General features: G+C 37.4%; 1 protein-coding gene across 1 annotated transcript in view; it reads left to right on the top strand.

Annotated features, from left to right (window-relative positions):
• Window positions 1-318: 318 nt before the first annotated feature.
• Window positions 319-22,175, top strand: part of GAB3 (GRB2 associated binding protein 3) — a 97,002-nt gene continuing 75,145 nt past the window's right edge. The window contains exon 1 of the mRNA XM_075184358.1: window positions 319-572. Within this exon, the coding sequence (XP_075040459.1) occupies window positions 501-572 (72 nt within the window). The 5' untranslated portion in view covers window positions 319-500. The remainder of the gene's footprint in view (window positions 573-22,175) is intronic.

The raw sequence follows: 22,175 nt of genomic DNA, 5'->3' as shown, positions 1-22,175 counted from the left end.
AACTCCAATCTTGTTTTTGCAACAAGATATTAATAAACTTCCTGTTATAAATGTCACTGTTATTAGGGTCTCAAAGGCAAGTCGACCCCCACTTCCCTGAGCACAGTAACACAATTTATCCTAGTATTAGGAAATCCTCTCTGGTCGTACTGTCTCCTATCTGCTTCATCTGTATTCCACCCCCTTCTTCCCACAAGTGCAATGACAGGTCTGGCACTTTGCAGGCAGAATTGTAATCCCAACACTGACAAAAGGCCTCTTTCTTGTATTGTAAACAAGCAAGTGTTAATTTTGCACGTGTTTGGTTTGTATTTATAAGGCAGCTCGTCCAGGATCACGTGCTGGGGAGGGGACCTGGCTATGCTAGTGATGTCTTCTCGACTTCCTTCTTGTGATAGAACAGCATTTGAACACAGCTGAAGGAAGCTGATAGCCTTCAGTTTGAAATTCACAGGAACCAGTCGCATACTGGATTCTCAGTGTCCTGGAAGAGGGACAAAATGAGTGCAGGGGACGTGGTCTGCACTGGCTGGCTGATCAAGTCACCCCCAGAGAAGAAGCTGAAGAGATATGTATGTACTGTATAATATTGTCAATACATTTCTATGTGTACTGTGCGACAATGTACTTCTGCATAGGGATCCACTGTAATACAGCACTGTGGAGAGCTGTCCACATCTGATCTCTAGCTCTTTTAATGACTCTCATAGCGTGTTCTTTTCAACCTGTCTCAGTCAGCATCCTATAAGACAGCTGATAGCTTGATACAGGCTGGATAGACAATGTGTTTGTTTTAATGTAGTTATTTTCACAAACAAGTTTGGTTCACGTTACCATCGCGTTATGTGTACAATCCATAGTACAGCGCATGTATTTATTCCCTTACTACATCGGGAGTAGAGAGCATTGGAGTGCAGAGCGGAGGATGTGTGGGAGAACGTGCACTTTGCCCAGATACCCTCATTTGTCTCAGTGGATCAGCCTGTCTTTTTTTGTCTGGGAAAATAACAGGGTGTGTGTCACACAAAGCATAGGAAACTCTATCAATGCTAGCTTGCCAGCAGACATTCCGTGCACAAATAACTGAGGGACTTTTTATTTATCCAATTAGTTGAGAACTTAAAGCCATTTTGATTGTAGATCTGGGTAAGACACGCCGTTATTGTTCATTCTGTGGGAAATGAGTGGGGTGGATGTAGATAAAAAAAAAAAAAAAAAAAACACGTCTAATAAGGAAAATGCACTCTACATGGTTATTCTAAAAGCCTATTGCTCTTGTGTTTCCTGAGTAAGTATTTTTTAGTTGTTGTGCTTAACACTGGCCTATTCGTTTGCTGATGTTAGTAACTTTGTCAAATTAGGGAACAAACGTGGTTGACAGCAGAATTGGCCAGTGACTCACAGTCATTTGTTTGTCTCATGGATATGCTGTCTCATGGATGTGCTGTAAAGAAATTCCACCCATTAATCTATTTTTTGTTATGTATGCTTACATCAAAGTCATGCTTCATACAGAGGAGTTTCCTTATTTCAAATTTTAACTCTCTTGTCAGGAATCAGTATAATATTTAACATCAAAGATTGTTAGCTTTTTGGTCCAGTAGTCTTTTGTTATGCATCCTGATTGCATGTACTATCATTCCTTGTATAGTGCATATTATGCCATGCAAACAAACATCTGCTTGTGTTTCAAGATCACAGCAAAATATGTGACCTGTCATCCTGAATTATTTAATTTCCCATAACTGCTCTCAGTGTCGAGTTTATTTCTTGTAGATATGTATATTTTATGTAGTGTTGTTTCACATGGTCAGATGTATGTTGACATTCTGTGTATTTTATATAAAGAACAACAAATGTAGTTATAAAAAATAAACTTGTGTAAAAAAGACACTCTGATCAGTGCAGAAAATAATACAAATAAGGAATGTTTAGATGCTTGTTATACAAATGTGATTTGTGGAGTGCTTAGAATAATATTATGCAAACCCTGCTGGTTCATTTACACACATGTACTTAGAAAATAGGTAAAATTAATGAAGATGAATGCACTTTAGATGCATTTACGGTTACTGATGTGTTTTTAATGTGTGTTGTATGCATTTTGGATCGGTTGCACTTTCTCAATACCACTATATGGTGCAGGTAATGCATGTTAGTGCATGATACATGGTCTTGGCTACTTCTGACATTTTAGAATACAATGGCAGGAGCGTGCCCAAAAGAAAAACTTCATCCTAATTTTAATACAGGTTTTAAGTGTATGACAAGTGTATGAAGAGAGCATATAGGTGGGAAGATGCCATGGATATGAAAGAGTTAATATTTATTTACCATATTATTTTCTGTAGTAATAGTAAACAAATATAGATTTGCATAAATTAATTTTATGGCAGCACTGTATCAAATAACCATTGTGTCTCCAAGATACTACACAATTAATGAACAGAAATGATAATATAATTTGTCACCTGGGAGAAGCCGTGCCACCTTCCACCTATATTTTACTAATCTGCCGAGTCCCCTAGTCGTAGCCCCACGGGCTACTCCACGCAGCCATTTTTCCTTGGGGTTCCTCCAGTTCTGTAATAAAGAGCAGACACTATATAATGTTGGCTTCTGATTGGTACTCATGCTCACACTGCTCCTCCACAAAATCACAAAGTACCGGTTTTCAGCCGGGATTGTGAGAACAACCACAGAGCCCCAGAAAAAAAAAGAATCACATTTTTTTCTATTAAAATAATATCGTGTTTCTCCTATAAAGAATCTAGTTAAAAAAGATGTAATTTTTCTTTTTAATGGAAGAAATGTGCATTTATATGAATATTTTCCTTGGAAGTAAATGACAGATCGTATTAATTATTCATCATTACATTTGATGAATATTGGTTTCAATGAGACAGATGCTGTTCCTGTCTTATTTCTGCCCCTAGATGTTCAATTTAAAATGAAAATCATATTCTATTAAATTTTATCCAACTTCAAATGTAATTTTTCAAAGAGACAGTTGTCAGGTAGTGATAAATACATTTCCAGTTGTAAGGTAATAATCAGACATGTGAACTGACTTCACCTTGTTTGCAACTTAAACGTCTTGAGGGGTTGGTAACCAAAACAAGCTGCTGTACTCAGATATTCAATGACCTTACTTTTGTAGTTGTTTTTATAAAGCTAGTTGTGGATATTTGCAGCAAAAGACAAGTGACAGACTAGCTTCCCATATAGTAAACATTGTATTCTGATCAAACGGTGATGATACCAGAAAACATGATGATGAAAACTTGATATTCACATGATTATGTATGTAAATTAGTTCTTACTTTGCAGATAAGAAAGAAGTGGAACTCAGATAAAAAAAAGAAGTTTGCTGGGGAGGGGGGGGGGGGCATTACAGTTTGTCTTTAAACATTGAAGACTATAAATTTGTATTGATTATGTCTACAGAAAAAAATGTATGTCTGCGTCCATATGCAGATTGGACATTTGCTCCTCCTTACGCTTGGAGATGCAGAACAGGGGAGAAAAGAGAGGTGCAAACTCAGTTCAAGTACAGTAAGGGCATATTTGCTAATTGAGGCAAAAGAGCATGTAGATGTAGTCGTACACCATATTTTGCAAAAAGTCAGGTCACTGTTTGCTGTTGGTTCTACTTCATCAGACGCAGAATATTTAGAATGGTTACATTGGATGTACAATATTTTTTAAAAAATAGAATAAAATATGTAAAAAAAATATATATGTAAGCATTTTTTTTCCCTTTCTTCTTTTATCTCCATCTTCAGAGATTGTGAAACAAAATAAATCTTGTGGCAGTACATGTACCACCATGATGCTTGTTAATGGGGATGCTTATCTCCAACACAAACGTTCATTGGCTATCACCGGTGGTGACCCTTTAATGTATAGATTAAAGGGTCACCAACGACGAAAACACATGTTTTCGTCAGCCATAGGGTTTTTCGTTCTATATTAATTATGCCCCTAAATTTGTAAATTCCATCACTGAGGTCCTCTGATGTTTAAGACTGAGCGTTTCTTAGTGTTAAGGGATAATCTCTCCCAGTGCTGACCACACATCATGGTAAATGTAATTTTGCAAAACAAGTCCATGGTTACCAGCCTTTGTGACTTTGCTTTTAAGTGGTCACATATTTTTAAAGATAACTCTCAATGTAGAGTTAATGTCATCTAATGACCTACATTACCTAAAAATAGATTCCCTAAAAGAGACCTGCTTTCCACATATATATCTCCAATTGCTCTTATGTTTCTATCCAACACTAGATTGATGGGTGCAATTATTATTTTTATAATTATGGTAGATTTGTAAGGGGCCACAGAGCTCCGCAGCGCTGTACAGTAGGGAAAAGAGGACATATGTAAAACAGGGACATACAAGGTAGACACTATAATGCAGACCTAAAAACAAAGGAAAAGAAGTGACCTGCTCATAAGAGAGCTTACATTGTAATTGGGACAATGAGCAAGTGTGGCTCAGAGTAGAGATTGGGACAGTTGTGAGGATGGGTTTGTGTGAGTAGTATCTGCAGGGGTAAGGTATTCTCTAATCAAGGTATGGGTTTTCAGAGCACTTCTAAATATTTGGAGGCTGTGGAAAAATCTGGGGGGAATATTTACTAAACTGCAGGTTTGAAAAAGTGGAGATGTTGCCTATAGCAACCAATCACATTCTAGCTGTCATTTTGTAGAATGTACTAAATAAGTGTTAACTAGAATCTGATTGGTTGCTATAGGCAACATCTCCACTTTTCAAACCCGCAGTTTAGTAAATATACCCCTGGGCGTGGTAGGGAATTCCAAAAGTGTGGAGCAGCATGGGAGAAGTCTTGTAGGTGGGAGTGAGAGGTTTTAACCAGAGGCAAGATGCAGGTCAATGGTAGATCTAAGAGGGCAGGGGGGGAGAGTATTTTGATATGAGATTTGAGATGTATGAAGGAGTGATATTTGTTGAGGGCTTTTTAGGTAAGGATGAGTAATTTGAATTGAGTTCTGGAGGACACAGGGTGCCAGTGTAAGGTTTGCAAAGTGATGTGCAAATGCGGAGAGTTGAGAGAGGAAGCGAACTCTTGCAACAACATTTAAGATGGGTCGCAGTATGCATATATGGATGAGGAAAATGCTAGATTGCAGGAGGTTGCAGTAGGTAAGGTGGGAGATAATGAGATGTGCATAGTTTCCTATTAAACTGAGAGAATGCCTACTAAATGTATTTATGTATCATTTATATATATATGTAACTGATATAGGTGAGAGTAAAAACAGATTCAAGATAAAAGTAATAAAAACCGTTTGATCGTAACAAATAGCATATTATATTTGCAAAGGTTTATTGTACCATGGGAGTAGACAATGTCAGTGACCAATCCACTTTAAAAAAACAAAACATAGATGTATTATTTCATGAGACTGCTAAGATTATATTTATATATAAGAGAACCAAATATTGTCAAGGATCAGAAGCCAAAGTAATAAAAGTGCACTTTGTTTTTTTATATTAATTTTGATCTCTGCTCTACCCTTAAATTAATATCATACTTTATTTCTGTTGCTTGGCAGCATGAACATAAACTTTTAACAAGCGTGACAGAGGGTTTGTCAGTCTTTTATCGTCCCATCCAATAATTATAATGTACAGAGCATGAGGTGTCTTATACTGTGTTTGGGATTATAGAGCATTGTATACAAGCCTAGAAGAATTCTGACAGTGGTTAATATGATGACACCTGTAACTCAAGTCCACCTTTTGTATATTTATTAGCATGATGTCATAACTAGTATATTGGTTACTACTCCCTATAACAAGATGCACTAAAAAACAGACAATGGATATTCTTTTCTTTCAAAATTCATTATGTGCATAAACCTGTTACACAAGCTTGATTACTTTTGGTTGCTATGGGTTACACATACTTGCCAACTCTCAAGAAATGTCCAGGAGACTCCCGAATTCCGGGTAGGTCTCCCGGACTCCCGGGAGAGCCAGCCATTCTCCGCATCCATGACACGATTCGTGGTGAATTGCGTCACTGTGGCAAAATTAAGCTTTTGCAGCGCATGAGGCAGGGCCAAAATAGTGCAATTTGCCGTGGTCCACCCCCTTCATCCTCATACTTTACCTCCCCTTTGGGATCTCCTGGAGGTGAAGAGTGAAAAGTTGGCAAGTATGGGGTTACCGCACATGTGTAGGTTGTTAGTAAATAACCCCATGCGAATAGCAGAAAACTAAAAGGTTAGCCTGTTCTATGAATTTTCTTGTGGAAATTCTTTTATTGAAATAAAATACAACAGTGGCCTAAATGTTGCCACCCATTTGTCAGATCAAATTTGGATATGTCAAGAAAATTTAAGGCAATGATGGGAAAAAGGTGGCCCTGGGGCCACATGCAGGCCTCCGAACCTTCTGCTTCAGCCCCTGGCAACTTCCTACTTTGTTGCCAGATTTGTTTGTTGTAGCTTGTAATAGTGTTTATCTCAACATAAAATGTCTGCTGAAATGTTATTACAAATAGGTGCCTCTTTCTTTGGTAAATGTATTGTTTTAACTTATTATGAGATCAAGAGCAGTGTGCTGCCCTTTTAAAGTTTATAGGGATGCCCATGCGGCTCTTGATGTATAGCAGGTTGATTTTAAGAGGACAGTAAAAATGGTTTGGTATAAATATAATGGGGACAATAGCTAAAATATTTCTGTCCTAATTTTTGCTTGATATTCTTAAAGGTTCATTTACTAATATTGCAATTATGTGCAAAATGTGCTCTAAACCATTGCAGCCAATCAGACACTTGCTTTCATTGTCTACCTTGCACAAGACTGACAAAAGTTCATTGCTGATTGGATGCTATTATTCAGTGCAAACTTTACCCCTAAATGCAGTTTTAGTAAATGAGCCCTTATCTATTGTTTTTAGCAAGTCATTGTAAAATAAGACGTAAATATCAAAAGGGATGCCTACTATTTGATCATCATAATCATTTCTCCCTTACCAGTTTAACGGTGTCTCTTGAATCAATGGTGATTTTGAGAGCCTACAGCCTCCAAAGTACAGTCTACAATAATTGGTGCCTGGATCAGCTTTCAGCCACCTACAGACCTATCCATGGTGTTGCAGTGTTCTGCCCAGAAAATGTTGCCAGCCGGGTGGCATTAAGAAGTAGCTGGGTGGTGACAGTCTAATAATTTGCAATAATATTGAAAAATGTTGGAGGTTATTGCCCACACCTGCCAGGACTGGTCAGACTGGTGGTCAGTGGTGTAACACACACTGCTGGTTGTAGTGCTCACATAGTGCCTGTTTTAATAGGAGAAACAATGGTTTATTCTATTATAGTAGGACTCTGTTGGGCTCCAAGAGCAGGGTGTCAAGTAAAAACAGCCGGGTGGAGCACCCGGGAAATAGGTGCTGGAGAGAACATTGGTATTGAGATGTTGCTGTATGAGAAGCTGCACCTTATTGAATACCACAGTGGGCTGACAGGATGCTGAAAGGCTCTCTAGGGACAAATACCTGAGCATAGCTCATCTGACAGTGACATATATTTCAGCAAGTGCAGGTCCCAGAGGAGAGACACTGCTGGTTAGGAGAGAGGCTGATGGTCAAATATTATTAGAAATATGACATTTATTTGCAAAGAGTTTGTGTACTCTCATATTCTCAGGATAATATTTGTACTGTTTAAGAACATGTGCACTGCTCCTTATTAATGTATTCCTTGTTTCACTGTTTATGTAAATGTGTTGTAAAGCATGAATAAATCTGAACATACAGGACCTCATTTAGAGTCGGACGCAAAGTCTGTTTAAGAAGTGTAGGAGTGGGAGTGTGCCGCAGCTTGGTAGGGTATTACTAGTGGCAAGCAACCCCAGTCGCGTCCCACTCGTAATACCCTATCCAGCTGCGAGCAGTTCCTGCAGCTAGCTAACCGCTTGCGCCACCTAATTCCTGCCGCACAGCTTTAGCCCTGTTTTGACGTGTGTTGCGTCTGCGCCTCACTGCGACTAGGATGTATTTACATGGTCAAGCCTTCACAAATCCGTGTTCCTCCCATTCTCTCGTAGTGAGACACAAGCTGTCGCAAGTGTTAATTGCGTTCAAGATGCAGGCGGATATGGTGCTTTCTGCACATGCGTGATGGTGTTTTTTGTTCGATGCGCCTAAAACGGACTTTGCGTCCACAATCTTCATTTTAGGCACAGTTGTATTTATTCATTTAATTGCAGCTGCCGTATTGTATTCTCTGCTGACATAGAATTAAATGTCCATAGAACAGACCCACACAGTGGTATTACTTAGCAATACCTCTTACAGAGGTTGTTCTCTTTTAGACAACCTAACTCTTTATTCCCCACCACCTCCCTTGTATAGCAAACAAGGGAGGTCCCTCTAGAGGACTCAATCCATCATGTCCAATTCAGTAGATCAGAATTGTTAATATTTACTTATGCTTGGTATATAAAATGCAAAAAACTTACACAGTAACACATTTCAGTAATGATGTCATGATATGGGCTGACAAAAGAATACTGAGTATGATGTAACTTGCATGTAACCGCTCAATAGTGTCCTTTGAAAATATGTTATTATAACTCAAATTGAACAGATCATAACAGGGGCGCACGCAGGATACCCCACCCCAAAAAAACCACGAGAAAAAAGCTCAGTTTTGGCAGCGCTGTCCTATACAGCACCGCCGCGGACGCTTCTTTGACAGCGCTGCGGCTGCTGTATAGTACAGTTCCGCTATGGTGGCCACTTAGTTAGCGGAAGGGGGGGACCCAGAAACCCCCCCCCCCCCCTGCGTGCGCCACTGCATAAGAATCTTATTTATAGAAAATTCTTTTAGTGGAAATGTTATTAAAAATCATACTCTAAAATGTAATTTTGAACAATAAATTGTATATATGTATAGAAAATGATGACAGACCATTTTATATATACATGTTTTTACTTTCAAAACTGCTTTTTTGAAACCATTTAATTTTGTCCAAAAGTAATTCTGATTGCCAAGTATCACAGCAAATATGTCAGGACAACCAAACCACAGACAATCCTCTCCTCTCTAAGTATACTTCATTGTATCTATTGTAGTGTGTTTGTGTGTTATATATATATATATATATATATATATATATATATATATATATATATATATATATATATATATATATATATTAGTGTAAAACTTTCACAGTAGTTGTTACAGAGTAGACCATTATGGAGACTGTCAGACTGAGGAATCAATAGCTCTTAAAGGCTAACTACTTTAATTACTAACAATTAGTATATTGTTCCCAATAGCCTAACACCTCACCTAATAGCTTCTTGCTAGTTACCATAGATGCCCCTGCACCCGTCACCCAATCCTGAGAGTCAGTTCTGATAAGAAATTTAGCAACTAATGATTCACACTGACAGTTTTGCGCTCCATTACATTGGATATGATGTGGAGGTTGGTGATGGTGCTCATATACTGCTGCAGTATAAAACCGTGACTGATTGTCTATGATAACCAGTGACACAATTTTAAAAAGTTTAAACTGTTAACTCTTTCCTATTACACAGAACAAATGGGAAAAGAATTTGGATATATCCAGTGATTTCTCACACAGGCCAAGTGGGCAAATTGCAGTGTTGGACTTTTAGTGTGGTTGGAAGATGATTGTATACATAGGGCCTGATTTTGAGCTAGAAGCAAAGAGAAGAAAACTTTGCACCTTGACAAAACCATGTTACATTAAAGGGGGAGGTAAATTTAAAATGTAGGCACAGATTTATAGATGGGATACGAAATATCATAGATCAACTTTAATATCAGTGTAAAAATAAAGATATCAAGTGTTTGTGAGCTACATGAAAAAACAGCCAGTATTTTCCTTGTGTTCAAAAAAAGAAGTCAATTTGTACCCGTTGCAAAATCAGGCCCATAGTCCTCATTTCCAGATAAGTCCGATAATGAGACAATCAATTTTTATTTCAATGGTTTGCTTTTCATTGATATATAAGGCCAATTAGGAGATGATCAGGACTATGTATGTCCAGCATGAGATTTTGAATAATGTACGTCTTTTTCTTTTTTGTAAAGTACAAGCTTTTTACTTTCAAAAAGTACAGTGTAAAACATGATGCACAAATTGCACATACATTAGACCTGTTGCTTCTTCAGATATTCAAGAATGCAATGCATTTACGTTACAACTAATGTGGATAGCTCCATTTGTAATTTGCACTAGAATACAAACAAAAAATTGCTTGAAAAACTCTGCTTTTCTTGGCAAGTTTGGTATCAGTATTCTGAGCACAATCATTTCCCTTTGATGATATAATTTGGGTGGAGTGGGGTTTGGAATGTTAGCCCAGTTAAGTCAAACTTAATCTTCTATTCCACACTCCCCACTGCATGTTGCTTTAGAAAACAAGAGTTCAGTATTTTCCATTCTGTAGCATTCCTTTAAGTGGTTTTATTATATAAAGACACTAAGGAAAGTAACAGGTTTTAACAATTACAATGGTTATAATGGGCATTTTGTTTAGTCAGATTAGCAGTATATAGTGTGAACTTCAGAGCTTTGTGATATTACCTACTTAAGGAAACGTAAAAAAGTGAAGACGTAGTACATACTTTTGCACAGATGTACTTATTTGTTCACTATTCGCATACCCAAATGCTGCAGACACTCTGTGCGTCAAAGTCCTGTCTACTCTTCCTTTATGGGACTCCCACTTAATTATTTAATTTTTTTGGCCAAAAAACACTGCTCAATAATTGCCTTTAATAAGTCTCTGACATGATTACATCATTAATTTATTAAGCAAGAAATCAATGTGTATATAGTGCATGAAAAATTACGTTTCAGTATAATAACTTTGGAGACCGGAAACAAGATGAAAAACAAGCACCAAAAGCATTGAAAACCTTTCTAATTAAACCATAAAATATGTTTGCTTTATTTGTCTACACTATAGCTTTTGTAACATTTAATTAGAATTAAGCTCTGATTTATTGATTTGTTTTTGAACAATATATAATATACAGAAAATTGCTTTATGCATTAGTATAAATATAGATTCCTTTATTTTTTATTTTCTGTACTCCACCAAAGCCTCTCAAACTTTAGTAACGAGTTGGCATATGGAGTTGGCATACAGCTTGTTAAGTGCGTATTGTCGCTAACCAATAACGATTGTCGAATCTCGATTTGTGTTTCCAACGCACAAAGATTTATTCTCAAAAGGTAGCAGAATATATTCAAGCAAAGTAATAATAAGTACAGCCGTTACTTATCGCAGGCGCTCTGGATCCAGTGTACAGTCATTCAATCCTGAAGTCTGGGGACAAGATGTCTGAACACTAGATGAGGAGCTGCTGCTTACATGCACACAGAGATATAGTCAAACAATGCAGATGGTATAGCTTGCTTCTATTGGTCCAGGTTTCAGGAAGGTCCAAGGGGTTGTCAATCATTGGCTAGTTTAAGCTCAGGAATCCAAAGGAGGGGGTCATCTCTCCAGGGGATGGGCTCTGATCTTCCCGCCAAGATTACTCAGTCATAATAGTCCATAATTCCTTAACATTAATAACTTACGTATGCACTCTGCGATTCCTTCGCAGAGTGAACCAGACAGTCGCAAATGCGAAGAGGATTAGTATGATACCACACATGACTAGATTCCTTCAACGTGTACCATATGTTTTGCTGATATGCATATAACTTATAATATTACATATAAATATTACTATATTTCGACATAAATTACTATGTGTTGCAACTACCTTTAATGTGTACTATTTTACAAAAGTGAGTGTTTGTGCGAATGTATGTAAAAGACTAAATACTGTTGTTGCCACGCGTTGCAGCTGCGTACGCCCTTCCACGCCGTAGCGTGCCCTTTCACGCCGTAGCGTACCGTGCGCATCTTTTCAGACAAAGACAACCAAGTTTGATCGATTTTAATTGAAATGACTTTATCCAATATGCTGACTTCGACAAGCTCATATTAAAAGACTTGGTTATGTCGTTCTTGTTTCAGATCAGTGTAATAAAGAGTATATATATATATATATATATATATATATATATATATATATATATATATATATACAGTATTATTTAATATTGCATGTATTGTTCTTATGGTGCCCATAAATGCTGGACTCTACATCCATGGGCACAAATAGACCACTTTTATATGTTGTCACATATATGATGGATAGCAAATGTAGTTAGTTGGTCAACGGCTCATCGTCCAATCCGTCTAATGTAACGATGTCTGGTACTCTGGATGATTGGTATCTTGTAGATTTGGCTATAGAGGTCCATCTATCTTTATGTAAAAACCTAATATCTGCATGTGATGAGTGGCTGGAACAGCCACTGCATGGCCAGCTTTAAAACAGATAAATAAAAAGTGTGCAATTTGCCCTGATAAATGTACTGTGTGTCAAAATGTGATCAGATTGCACAGCTGTTTTCCACAGAGTGCAATTACACTAGAAAGTATGTAGGGGTGACGGGTTGAAATACAAGGCAGGTGGACTTGTGGGTGTTGGAATTTATCTATAAGCATTGAGAGGAAGATGGAGGCTCTCAGTGCTGGGGTCTAGAAGTGAAGTCAATGTAAAATATATTTCTGCATTTAGTGTGGCCAGCTTAAACTTAGCAAAAATTTGGTTAAAATAATCAAATAAGCCTCTCTAAAAGGTTAGTGCACTTCTGGAAATTGCCGTTTACATGACAATCCTGTGAATCAATGCCACACACACTGGATTTTTGGAGGTTGACACAGACCATGTTCCTTTGGCTTCATCAGTGAAGGACATGTTGAAGACTCACAGAAGCAGCCTCATTAATCCTTTTGGCAAAGTGTAGATCTGCTTGTGCACATGGGGTTTAAATGTACCTTAGTGAGGTGAGGCAGCAACACTTGAACCATCGGCCATTAGGCTAGAGTGTTGGAAATCCTGAGGTGCAAAGAACCCCATATCCACTAGGAGGTACCTCATCACAGAAGGCAGGAAAAAACCTAGTCACTGTGGGTAGATGCACTCACACAGACGTTGTGAACTGAGAAGATTTCCGGCAAAAATCACTTTTTCTTTGACCTGGTCTTTTGGCCAGTTGGGCCCATACAGGCACCTATTTATTGCATTTGCACCTTTTTGTGTGTCTCTTTGCACCATTTTCTTTGAATCGTTGGGGTATGGTTGTCCCATATGGGTCCTTTTCTCCTGAGATCTGGGGAGGTGGTATAGTTCTGGGCAAGATAAAGATTTACCCCCCTGGGTGATGATCCAGAAGAGGAAGACCCATGCCCACACATTTTTGCACTTTTTGTTGCACATGTAGATGATGAATAGAGCACCTCTGGTCTTTAAAAAAATATATATTATTGACTGATATGGATTTATTAATCAAAATATATAAATTGCAAATGGTAGGCAATGTACTCTGTGCTTAATTTTGTTTTTAGCTTCCATTGGTACTGTTGTTCACCATTGTTGGGAGAACAGAAATGTTATAAAGCCGATGTAGAAGAATAGAAATGATACTTTGACTTTAAGACTAGTTCTTAATATAACTAAAATTTCAACAGAACACAAAGCTATCAGTTGTAGCCCTGCAGAACTAAACAGAAAACAGTCTGTTTGCATCATTTGCATAATATATTTTGCATTTAGAACTGCTCCAAGCATCCACTACTTTCTTTGTTTACATTTCATTCATGTAGAAGTTACTAGTAAGAAATACACAAAAAGCACCTAAAAGTTGTTGCTTGTCTTTCAGGAACATTTATTTTATAAACATGAGTCTATTACATTTGTGTGGTGATGGGGGGTGTTACTTTATACTCCAGTAATAATTTAATTGAATTAAATGTTGATGATGATAATTATACTTATGGCATTATTATATACAGTAGCATTATTTACCATAATACACATATTCATTTTAGATATAAAACCGGGATCAGGCAACTTTTGGTACTCCAGTGTGGCAAAACACACTGAATTGTACTTCCACAACAGGCTGTGCTAAAGTCTAACTCCACCTAAAAGTTAATATATTAGCCAGCATCCCTCCTCCCCCAGAACAGTGGCAGGGGCCCTGTAGTTCTGCAGATCTCTCCCCCACTCGGTCTGCAACAGTTCTTTCTGTATCTTTTCTATGAATAGAAATGTTAGCTAAACATTCTTTTAGGTGGAGTTATCATTTAAATCCTTCCTACAGGATAAAATTGGTAAGCATTTTTGTAATTTTGGCAACAAAAATCTAAAATAAAAAGCTTACATAGGATAGATATGTCTTAATGTCTCTACTCTGTATTACATATAGTCAAATATTATTTATAAATAATCGTCTATAGAAAGATCTAGCTACTTGGCAATATACAGTCTATATGCAGTTACTGTAAAAAAATATAAACCTATAATTCACCGGATTCACTTGTAGAACATATACTAAAAGACATTATTGACAAACTGTGCATAGACCAGTAGTATACACAGCCTGTCACTGCAAAGACCTAGGAATAAACCACTTAGTGCTAGACACATATATGGTTATGTTTGCTTGTTGTATTCTGTAGAGAAAGCAAGTGATAAGAGTTGGTGATAAATGTTTCTCATGTGATAAAATCAAGCTTTCCTTTGTTCTTTAACGCAAGACTGCATAAATCCAGTATTAATTAGATGGCCTTTTATGTCCTTGCCAATTTGGTAGTACAGAAGAATTGAAGTACGTAAACTGTTCACTAAGAATATACTTTGTCTTAAAACAAGAATTTATGTAAAATAACCCGTAAGATATATCCTTGTATTTGGTAAGCTCTTATGTTATGACTTATAGTTTAAGAGTGGCGGAGTCACTTCTGTAAAATATAGCTTATAATTGGAGAGTAGTGATGTCATTCCAGTAAAATATACTTATATTTGTTACTTGTGTCATGTGAATGTTTTTCTTAATTTAATGTATGACTCGGTAATGATTCCTAAGCTAGCAGTAAGGCTGGGTGCATACTACAGAAAATTTGTATCGATGTGATATCGTTAATGATTTTGCCAATGACTTAAAAGTCCCGATCAGTATTCATCTGTACACACTGTACATGTTCTTACAAGATTTACCTTCAGATCTGTTCTCTTCACCTGTCATAACCATTGTCTGAAAAGATCGTGACTTTGTAAACTCTATGGAGATCTATGGACACTGCCGGACATTAGTGCATACACACTTCAGAATTGGAACAACATCGTTCCATCGGTTACTGAGATTTTTAGTCCGTTTATAAAATGAAATCAAACGATACAATGAACCATATCAGGTAAACCAGTAAGCAGCCAACCAAGATTAAAGGAAAATACTATATGCATACCAATGAACATCCAACATACATTACCCGTACAAAGGGTATATTTTGCTTTTGTGACATATTCTTTGTATTGTGACCTGTTTTGTCCATAAGATTCTCTTATATGGCTTCATATGAAGTCACAAGTCGGTAAACTGTTCTTTATTGTGTCTTCTCTACAAAATCCCATGCTGTGTATGGAATGAAACCAGAACATTTGCAGTTGCTTGGTAATACTGAATGTATCTTTTAAATGTAGCAGTTTTTAGTCACTATGTACTAGATTCCCACAGCTGCAGCAGCAAAATTAACATTGTCCCCGGAGACTGTAATTTGTACTGACTGAGGCACTACATGCAGAGAACACTCTTTCTTTCCCCTTTCTTTACATTTTGAAAATTGCGCTTTTAAATGGTACCGTGATTCTGTGCTCCTATGTCACTAAAATGTGAAATATTTTATTGATCCTTTTCAAAAGTAGTTATAACAAATACTACTCCTCTTAGTGGGAAGAACACTGCATTTCTTACTGGTGTTTCTCAGTACAAGAGACATATATATGTATGTGTGTGTATATGTATGTATATATATATATATATATGTGTGTGTGTATATATGTGTGTGTGTGTGTGTGTGTGTGTATATCTGTATGTATGTATGTGTGTGTGTTTGTATATAGATATGTGTGTGTGTATGTGTGTTTGTACGTATGTATAATTGGATTTCTTATCCTGGAACCTGTTATCCACATGTCACTTTCAATAGTAGCATAGTCTCATTTTCCCAATGGTCTTAAATGTTCTTGTTGTGTTTATTATTCTTTAGTGTATCCAGATTTTAATGACCTTTGAGTTGGTTTCTTTTTGTGATTTTATTATGTAAAGCTAAATAAAGATTTACAAATACAGATAAAATCAGAAAGAAATGAAAGAAAGAAGTGAATTGGTGCAGCTGTTTGACATGATACCAAGTGCATCTTATACAATTAATGCACTAAATAACTTAACGAAGAGTGAAATGCGTGTGTTACCCAGAATGTGGGTATTTGAGTGGCCCTTGCATTCTTCATTGGGATCAACACTAGCTGAAATGATTGCAGCTCTGTGTTTTTGCAGCCTTACGTTACTGTTGCAGACACCAAGATCAGTGCAAAAATATTTGCTCTCATCAATAAAACATGCTTACCTACAGATGGCATCCCGTCAGCACACATGAAGCCCAGTGACGGTGGCGTAGTGGTTAGCACTCCTGCCTTACAGCACTGGGGTCATGAGTTCAATTCCCAACCATGGCCTTATCTGTGAGGAGTTTGTAAGTTCTCCCCGTGTTTGCGTGGGTTTCCTCCGGGTATTTCGGTTTCCTCCCACACTCCAAAAACATACTGGTAGGTTAATTGGCTGCTAACAAATTGACCCTAGTCTGTCTCTCTGTCTGTGTGTGTGTGTGTATGTTAGGGAATTTAGATTGTAAGCCCCAATGGGGCAGGAACTGATGTGAGTAAGTTCTCTGTACAGCGCTGCGAAATTAGTGGCACTATATAAATAAATGGTGATGAGATATATATATTTATATTATATATAGATATTTATATTATATATAGATATTTATATATATTTATTTATATTATATATAGATATTTATATATATTTATATTATATATAGATATTTATATATATATATTTATATTATATATAGATATTTATATTATATATAGATATTTATATTTCGGTTATTACAATTAGAAAATATGTTAGGGAAAACCAGGACCTGAATAGTATACAATTGTGTATATGAAAATAGTGGTGTTAGCCTTTGGTACTCTTTGCTATTGTATTTCTCATTTTTATTTACACACCTAATACAAAAGTATTCATAAATATTCAGTAAAACAAACAGTGTTGAGAATTTTTGAATTTCATCAGAAATTGGATGGATTCAATTAAGAAATACAATTAAATGCAATTAAAGCTTACAGTCAGTGCTTTTATGCATGGGAGAGTCTAACGCTCAACAACCATAAATGTGTAGGAATGTGAAATACTATGCCCAGTGAGTAACTTGCACCGAGCCTCTACTCCCACATCCAGTGTAGTACGGAACATGACCAACAAACATTTTGTGACATAGTCACTTTTCCAATGTGAATATATTTGGATATAAATAAATACAGACTGTTTACATTGTGCTGCAAAGCAGTGAGATTTTTTTTCCTTCATCTTTCTATTAGCTCTGTTTCTATCTAAATGTCTGCGCATTGGAGAGCCGTTAATGAACACACAACTGTGCGAGATCCACTTATGTGTGCAAGTCTGAAGCCACAATGACCATGATAATTCTGTGTTATAATGATACTTCAGGGAATTGTTTATTCCAGCGTTTAGTCCTTGAATCTCTAATGTAAAATCAGAAAAGATACAAAACTGCACACTGTGTGATAAGTGAATTTCTTTTAAATAATGAAAAGCACTTGTCCAGTGTTGATGATATAAATGGTTTGGACAATCTTTCACCAATGTCCAATTCAGGTTCGTTGTGTTCAGCAACCACTGGTGGACAGCGGTGAAAGAGTTTCAAAACCATTTATATTACCATTGCTGGGTGAGTGCTTTTCATTATTTATAAGAAATCACAGTGTATACTATTATATTTTTTCTGATTTTACATTAGAGTTTCAAGGATGAATGACCGTAATAAACCTTTCTTTGAATTAGATGAACCAGAGAAGCAAGGTTGTAGGCGTGTTTTTTTCTTTTTCTACCGTTGATCCTGTACTTTTTATCTGTTGGCGCTGGTTACCTTTTTGTTCCATTTATATCTATTCTTGCCTACTTTTCATGCCTCCATTCCAGGAGATGTGGAGGGGAGGTATGCAACTATGACTTGATGTCATCCTCTTCATCAACTGGGTGTGGCAAGGCGTTCATCATCATGCATCTGTGTGTGACCCAGTGAGACCAATCGCACCATCAACTTGTCAGAGCAAGGCGTGTGATGGCGCTAATTTAGTCATCAGATACCTGCATACTCAGTGTTCAGTGTTCACTGAGGTCACGGCGAGAAAATGCAATTTGCTTCATTTGTGCAGTGTCCTCACCAACCTTGCATGCATGTAACCAGGGAAAAATGTCTGCACTTTTGGGATATTCTGATATTCAACAATGACCATGCTGTCAGCTGTCCTCAGTGCTTGCCATATGTCTAACAGCTGCACGGACCTGTGTCCTTCTGGGTTCACTGTACTGTTGTATGGTATATGACATTAGTGCTGAAGGCCATTGTAATATATATATATTTTTGTATTAAATTCTCCTCCTTAAAAAAATAATAATTTAGTAAAGCCTAGAGAATAAGCATAGATGTTGAGAATGATGTCCAGTGTACAGCATTGTACTCTATGTTTTGTTAGTGAAAAATGGGGACAACATTGTCCAGCACTATGGATGTATTTAAAACATTGAGATATATATATATATATATATATATTTTACATATATATATATATATATATATATATATATATATATATATATATATATGTATGTATATATATATATATATATATATATATATATATATATATATATATATGTGTGTGTGTGTGTGTGTGAAATCTCACAATATTGATCAACTCATACTATCTGCAGTTCATTTTTATAATGTAGATGACATTAGTCCTCATTTTTTTAAAAAAAATTAGGTTCCTGTAATACCCAATTTTAAAAAAGTATACTAGTGAAAAATGTTAATATAATCAGGATAAATTGAAAAAAATAAGAACACTTTGGGCCTCAGTTAGAGTCGGACGCAAAGTCCATTTCAGGCGCATTGTGGACATTACCACTGATGCGCAGTAAGCATCAGTTCCGTCTGCTTTCAGACACAATGTACACTTGCGACAGTTTTGTCTCAGTACGAGGGAAAGAGTGGAACATGGAGTTATATAGGTGTGACCTTGTATAATTTAGATACTATGGGGGGTATTCAATTGACGGCGGGATCGCCGAAAATCCTGCGCTCAAAAAATATTACCGTTCATACGGTAATCCTGCGCGTAAATACCATTAATACGGCAATTTACTCGCTGGATTTCAGCTCGCAGCTCAGGGAGCCGCGAGCTGAAATCCAGCGAGATATTACCGTATTAACGGTAATATCTTTCGAGCGCGGGATTTTCGGCGATCCCATCGTCAATTGAATACCCCCCTATGAGCGTCTACCCGCAAAAACAACCCCAGACGGACAAATACGCAGATGAAACACACGTCAAAAAAGACTGAAAAAAAGCGTCAGGAATTAGGTGGGGCAAGGAATTACCTACCTTCGGGAACTTGTTGCAGCTCAGTAGGGTATTACGAGTGGGATGCAACTGGGGTTGCATGTACATCTTAGACGCACATTGCGTTCGACTCTAAATGAAGCCCTTTGTCTTTAGTAGCACTTTAGTCACATTGAGAAAGGAACCCAGAGGTGAAAAAAACAGAAAAGCACCTAGAAAATGTTGCACACATACGGAGGGATCATTAATCCTCATGCAGACACTTGTCTGCTTTTCATACAAGCAGCAATGCTAAACGCAGCTTAGACCAAAACATATTTGCCATGCCTGCAGCATTCTATCAGTGTTTTCTATGCATCACCAATCCATTCAAAAGACAGCGTAAAAAAACACAACTACGTGCTGAGCACCCTTGGGCATGCACAGTTTACCGTATTTGGAGAATCTTCTGTATTTCAAATATGCATCCAAGATTTGCTTAATATGTATCGCCTTTAGTCTGAGTGGATAGTTACATAAATGCTCTTAGTATATAAATGTGCATGAGCATATTTCTTTTTGAAACTTTTGTGACCTGGGTTGGAAAATGGTACATTTGTTATATTCTACCCTCTGGTAGCTTACTAAAAGAAAAGAAAAATGCTTGTAAATGTGTGGACATAGCCTTAGTTTTTTTTCATAAAAAATGTATAAAGAAGGCACCTGCTCACAGCTGTGTGCTCTCAACCATTACAGTGTGCTTGAAATATTATTTGGACGGCTTAACTATAATTAAATAATTACATCTTTTACCACTGGGGTGTCTGTCCTTAACGTGACTTGCAAAAATGTTTTATTTTTTTTAATTTTTATTTGTATAGAACTTGTCTCGTTGTGCAAGATAAGTGATTGCTCCTAGGCTTTGCAGTCTGTTTCTGCTGAGTCACTATGAAAACAAGTCCTACAAGTACCACGAATTTGGAGTCCTTCTTTTTTGGAATTTGTAGTACTTAGAAACCAAATACATTGGAAGCCAGGGAATTATGACTAGTGAGTCGGCATTAAGGATAATAATGATAACCAGGATCCTCGAATTTGATCATTTTTTTCTCATATAATATAAGCCACACGTAAATGTGGTATCGTCATCTGACTAATACAAATAAAACGAGAATTATTGAGAGATATTTTGCTGAAAGATTCTTCATAATAAAAACAATATGGTAATATTATTTTAAAACTGATACCTTGTTAAAATTTGCCACACTTAATTCAAATATTAATTGCAGAAAAGTCAATGAATGAAGTGTACATTTGAGTGTATGTCATGCAGCGCAGGTGCTAGGGTTCACGGCGCCCTAGGCAAAATTTTGCCGCCCCCGCCCCCCCGCGAACACACTAAAAAAAAAAGGAGAGTTTACTTACCTTTTCTATAGTTGATCCGCGCCTTCTTCACGCAGAGGCGGAGTGATGCATTCTGGGAGGGGAGGGGGGGCGCCGGGAAAGAACTTTATTCACACTGTCTGTCTGACAAACAGTGTGATACTTCACAGATGCCCCGCGGACCCTGAAAAACAGCGGCGGCGGCAACCCTCTCCTGAGCCGCTGACTAGATTAGAAAATCTAGATTAGAAAATCTAGTCAGCGGCGCCCTGCAGGTCCCGGCGCCCTAGTCAACTGCCTAAGGTTGCCTAATGGGAGCGCCGGGCCTGATGTCATGGCACAGATATTCACAGTGATGACAGATGACTTAATTTACCATTACAGTCATGCAGGGACAGCAAGTGGAGATGTTGTCTATAGCAACCAATCAGATTCTAGCTGTCATTTTATAGAATGTACTAAATAAATGATAACCAGAGTCTGATTGGTTGCTATAGGCAACATCTCCACTTTTTCAAAACTGCAGCTTGATAAATTTACCCCCTGGTGTCTGTAGCTAAGCTTTTCGGAGCTTGCTCAATTGCTCCAGACCGCAATCCCCATTGAGAATTATGAGAACTGTGATATTCTGTTAGTTTGCTTAACTCAGGGAAATTACTCTGATATATCCTTCGTTAGGCTTTTCTTTGATAGCTGCATGGTTTTAGGCCTGATAAATAGGGCTCTAAATGTTTGTTTGGTTGTTCTGTCTTACCACACACTTGAGTTGAGGCATGTTATTAAACAAGCATGATTGTGTATTGCCAATCTGGAAATCATTGAAAGTGTCACCTCAGAATCATATTTGTGGCATCAAACCTACCACTATAGATCTGTGTGTGTAATTATCTGCCACCGGCACTAACAAGCCCCATATGATCCCGTTTCTGAACAGTCAGATCTGTCCATTTGGTTAGCCAAGTGTAGCCAGATTGGAAAAGGATACCATTATATTACTGTCAGATGTGATCCATCAGAGCATGAAATGCGGACACTATGGGCTTCATTTAGAGTCGGACGCCATGTGCGTCTAAGACTTGCATGAAAGAGTAGGAGTGGGAGTGTGCCGCAGCTTGGTAGGGTATTACGAGTGGCTTGCAGCCCCAGTTGTGTCCCACTCGTAATAACCT

The sequence above is a fragment of the Mixophyes fleayi genome, chromosome 9, assembly GCF_038048845.1.
Source record: "Mixophyes fleayi isolate aMixFle1 chromosome 9, aMixFle1.hap1, whole genome shotgun sequence".
Lineage (NCBI taxonomy): Eukaryota > Metazoa > Chordata > Amphibia > Anura > Limnodynastidae > Mixophyes > Mixophyes fleayi.
This window is presented reverse-complemented; position numbering and strand designations above follow the sequence as displayed.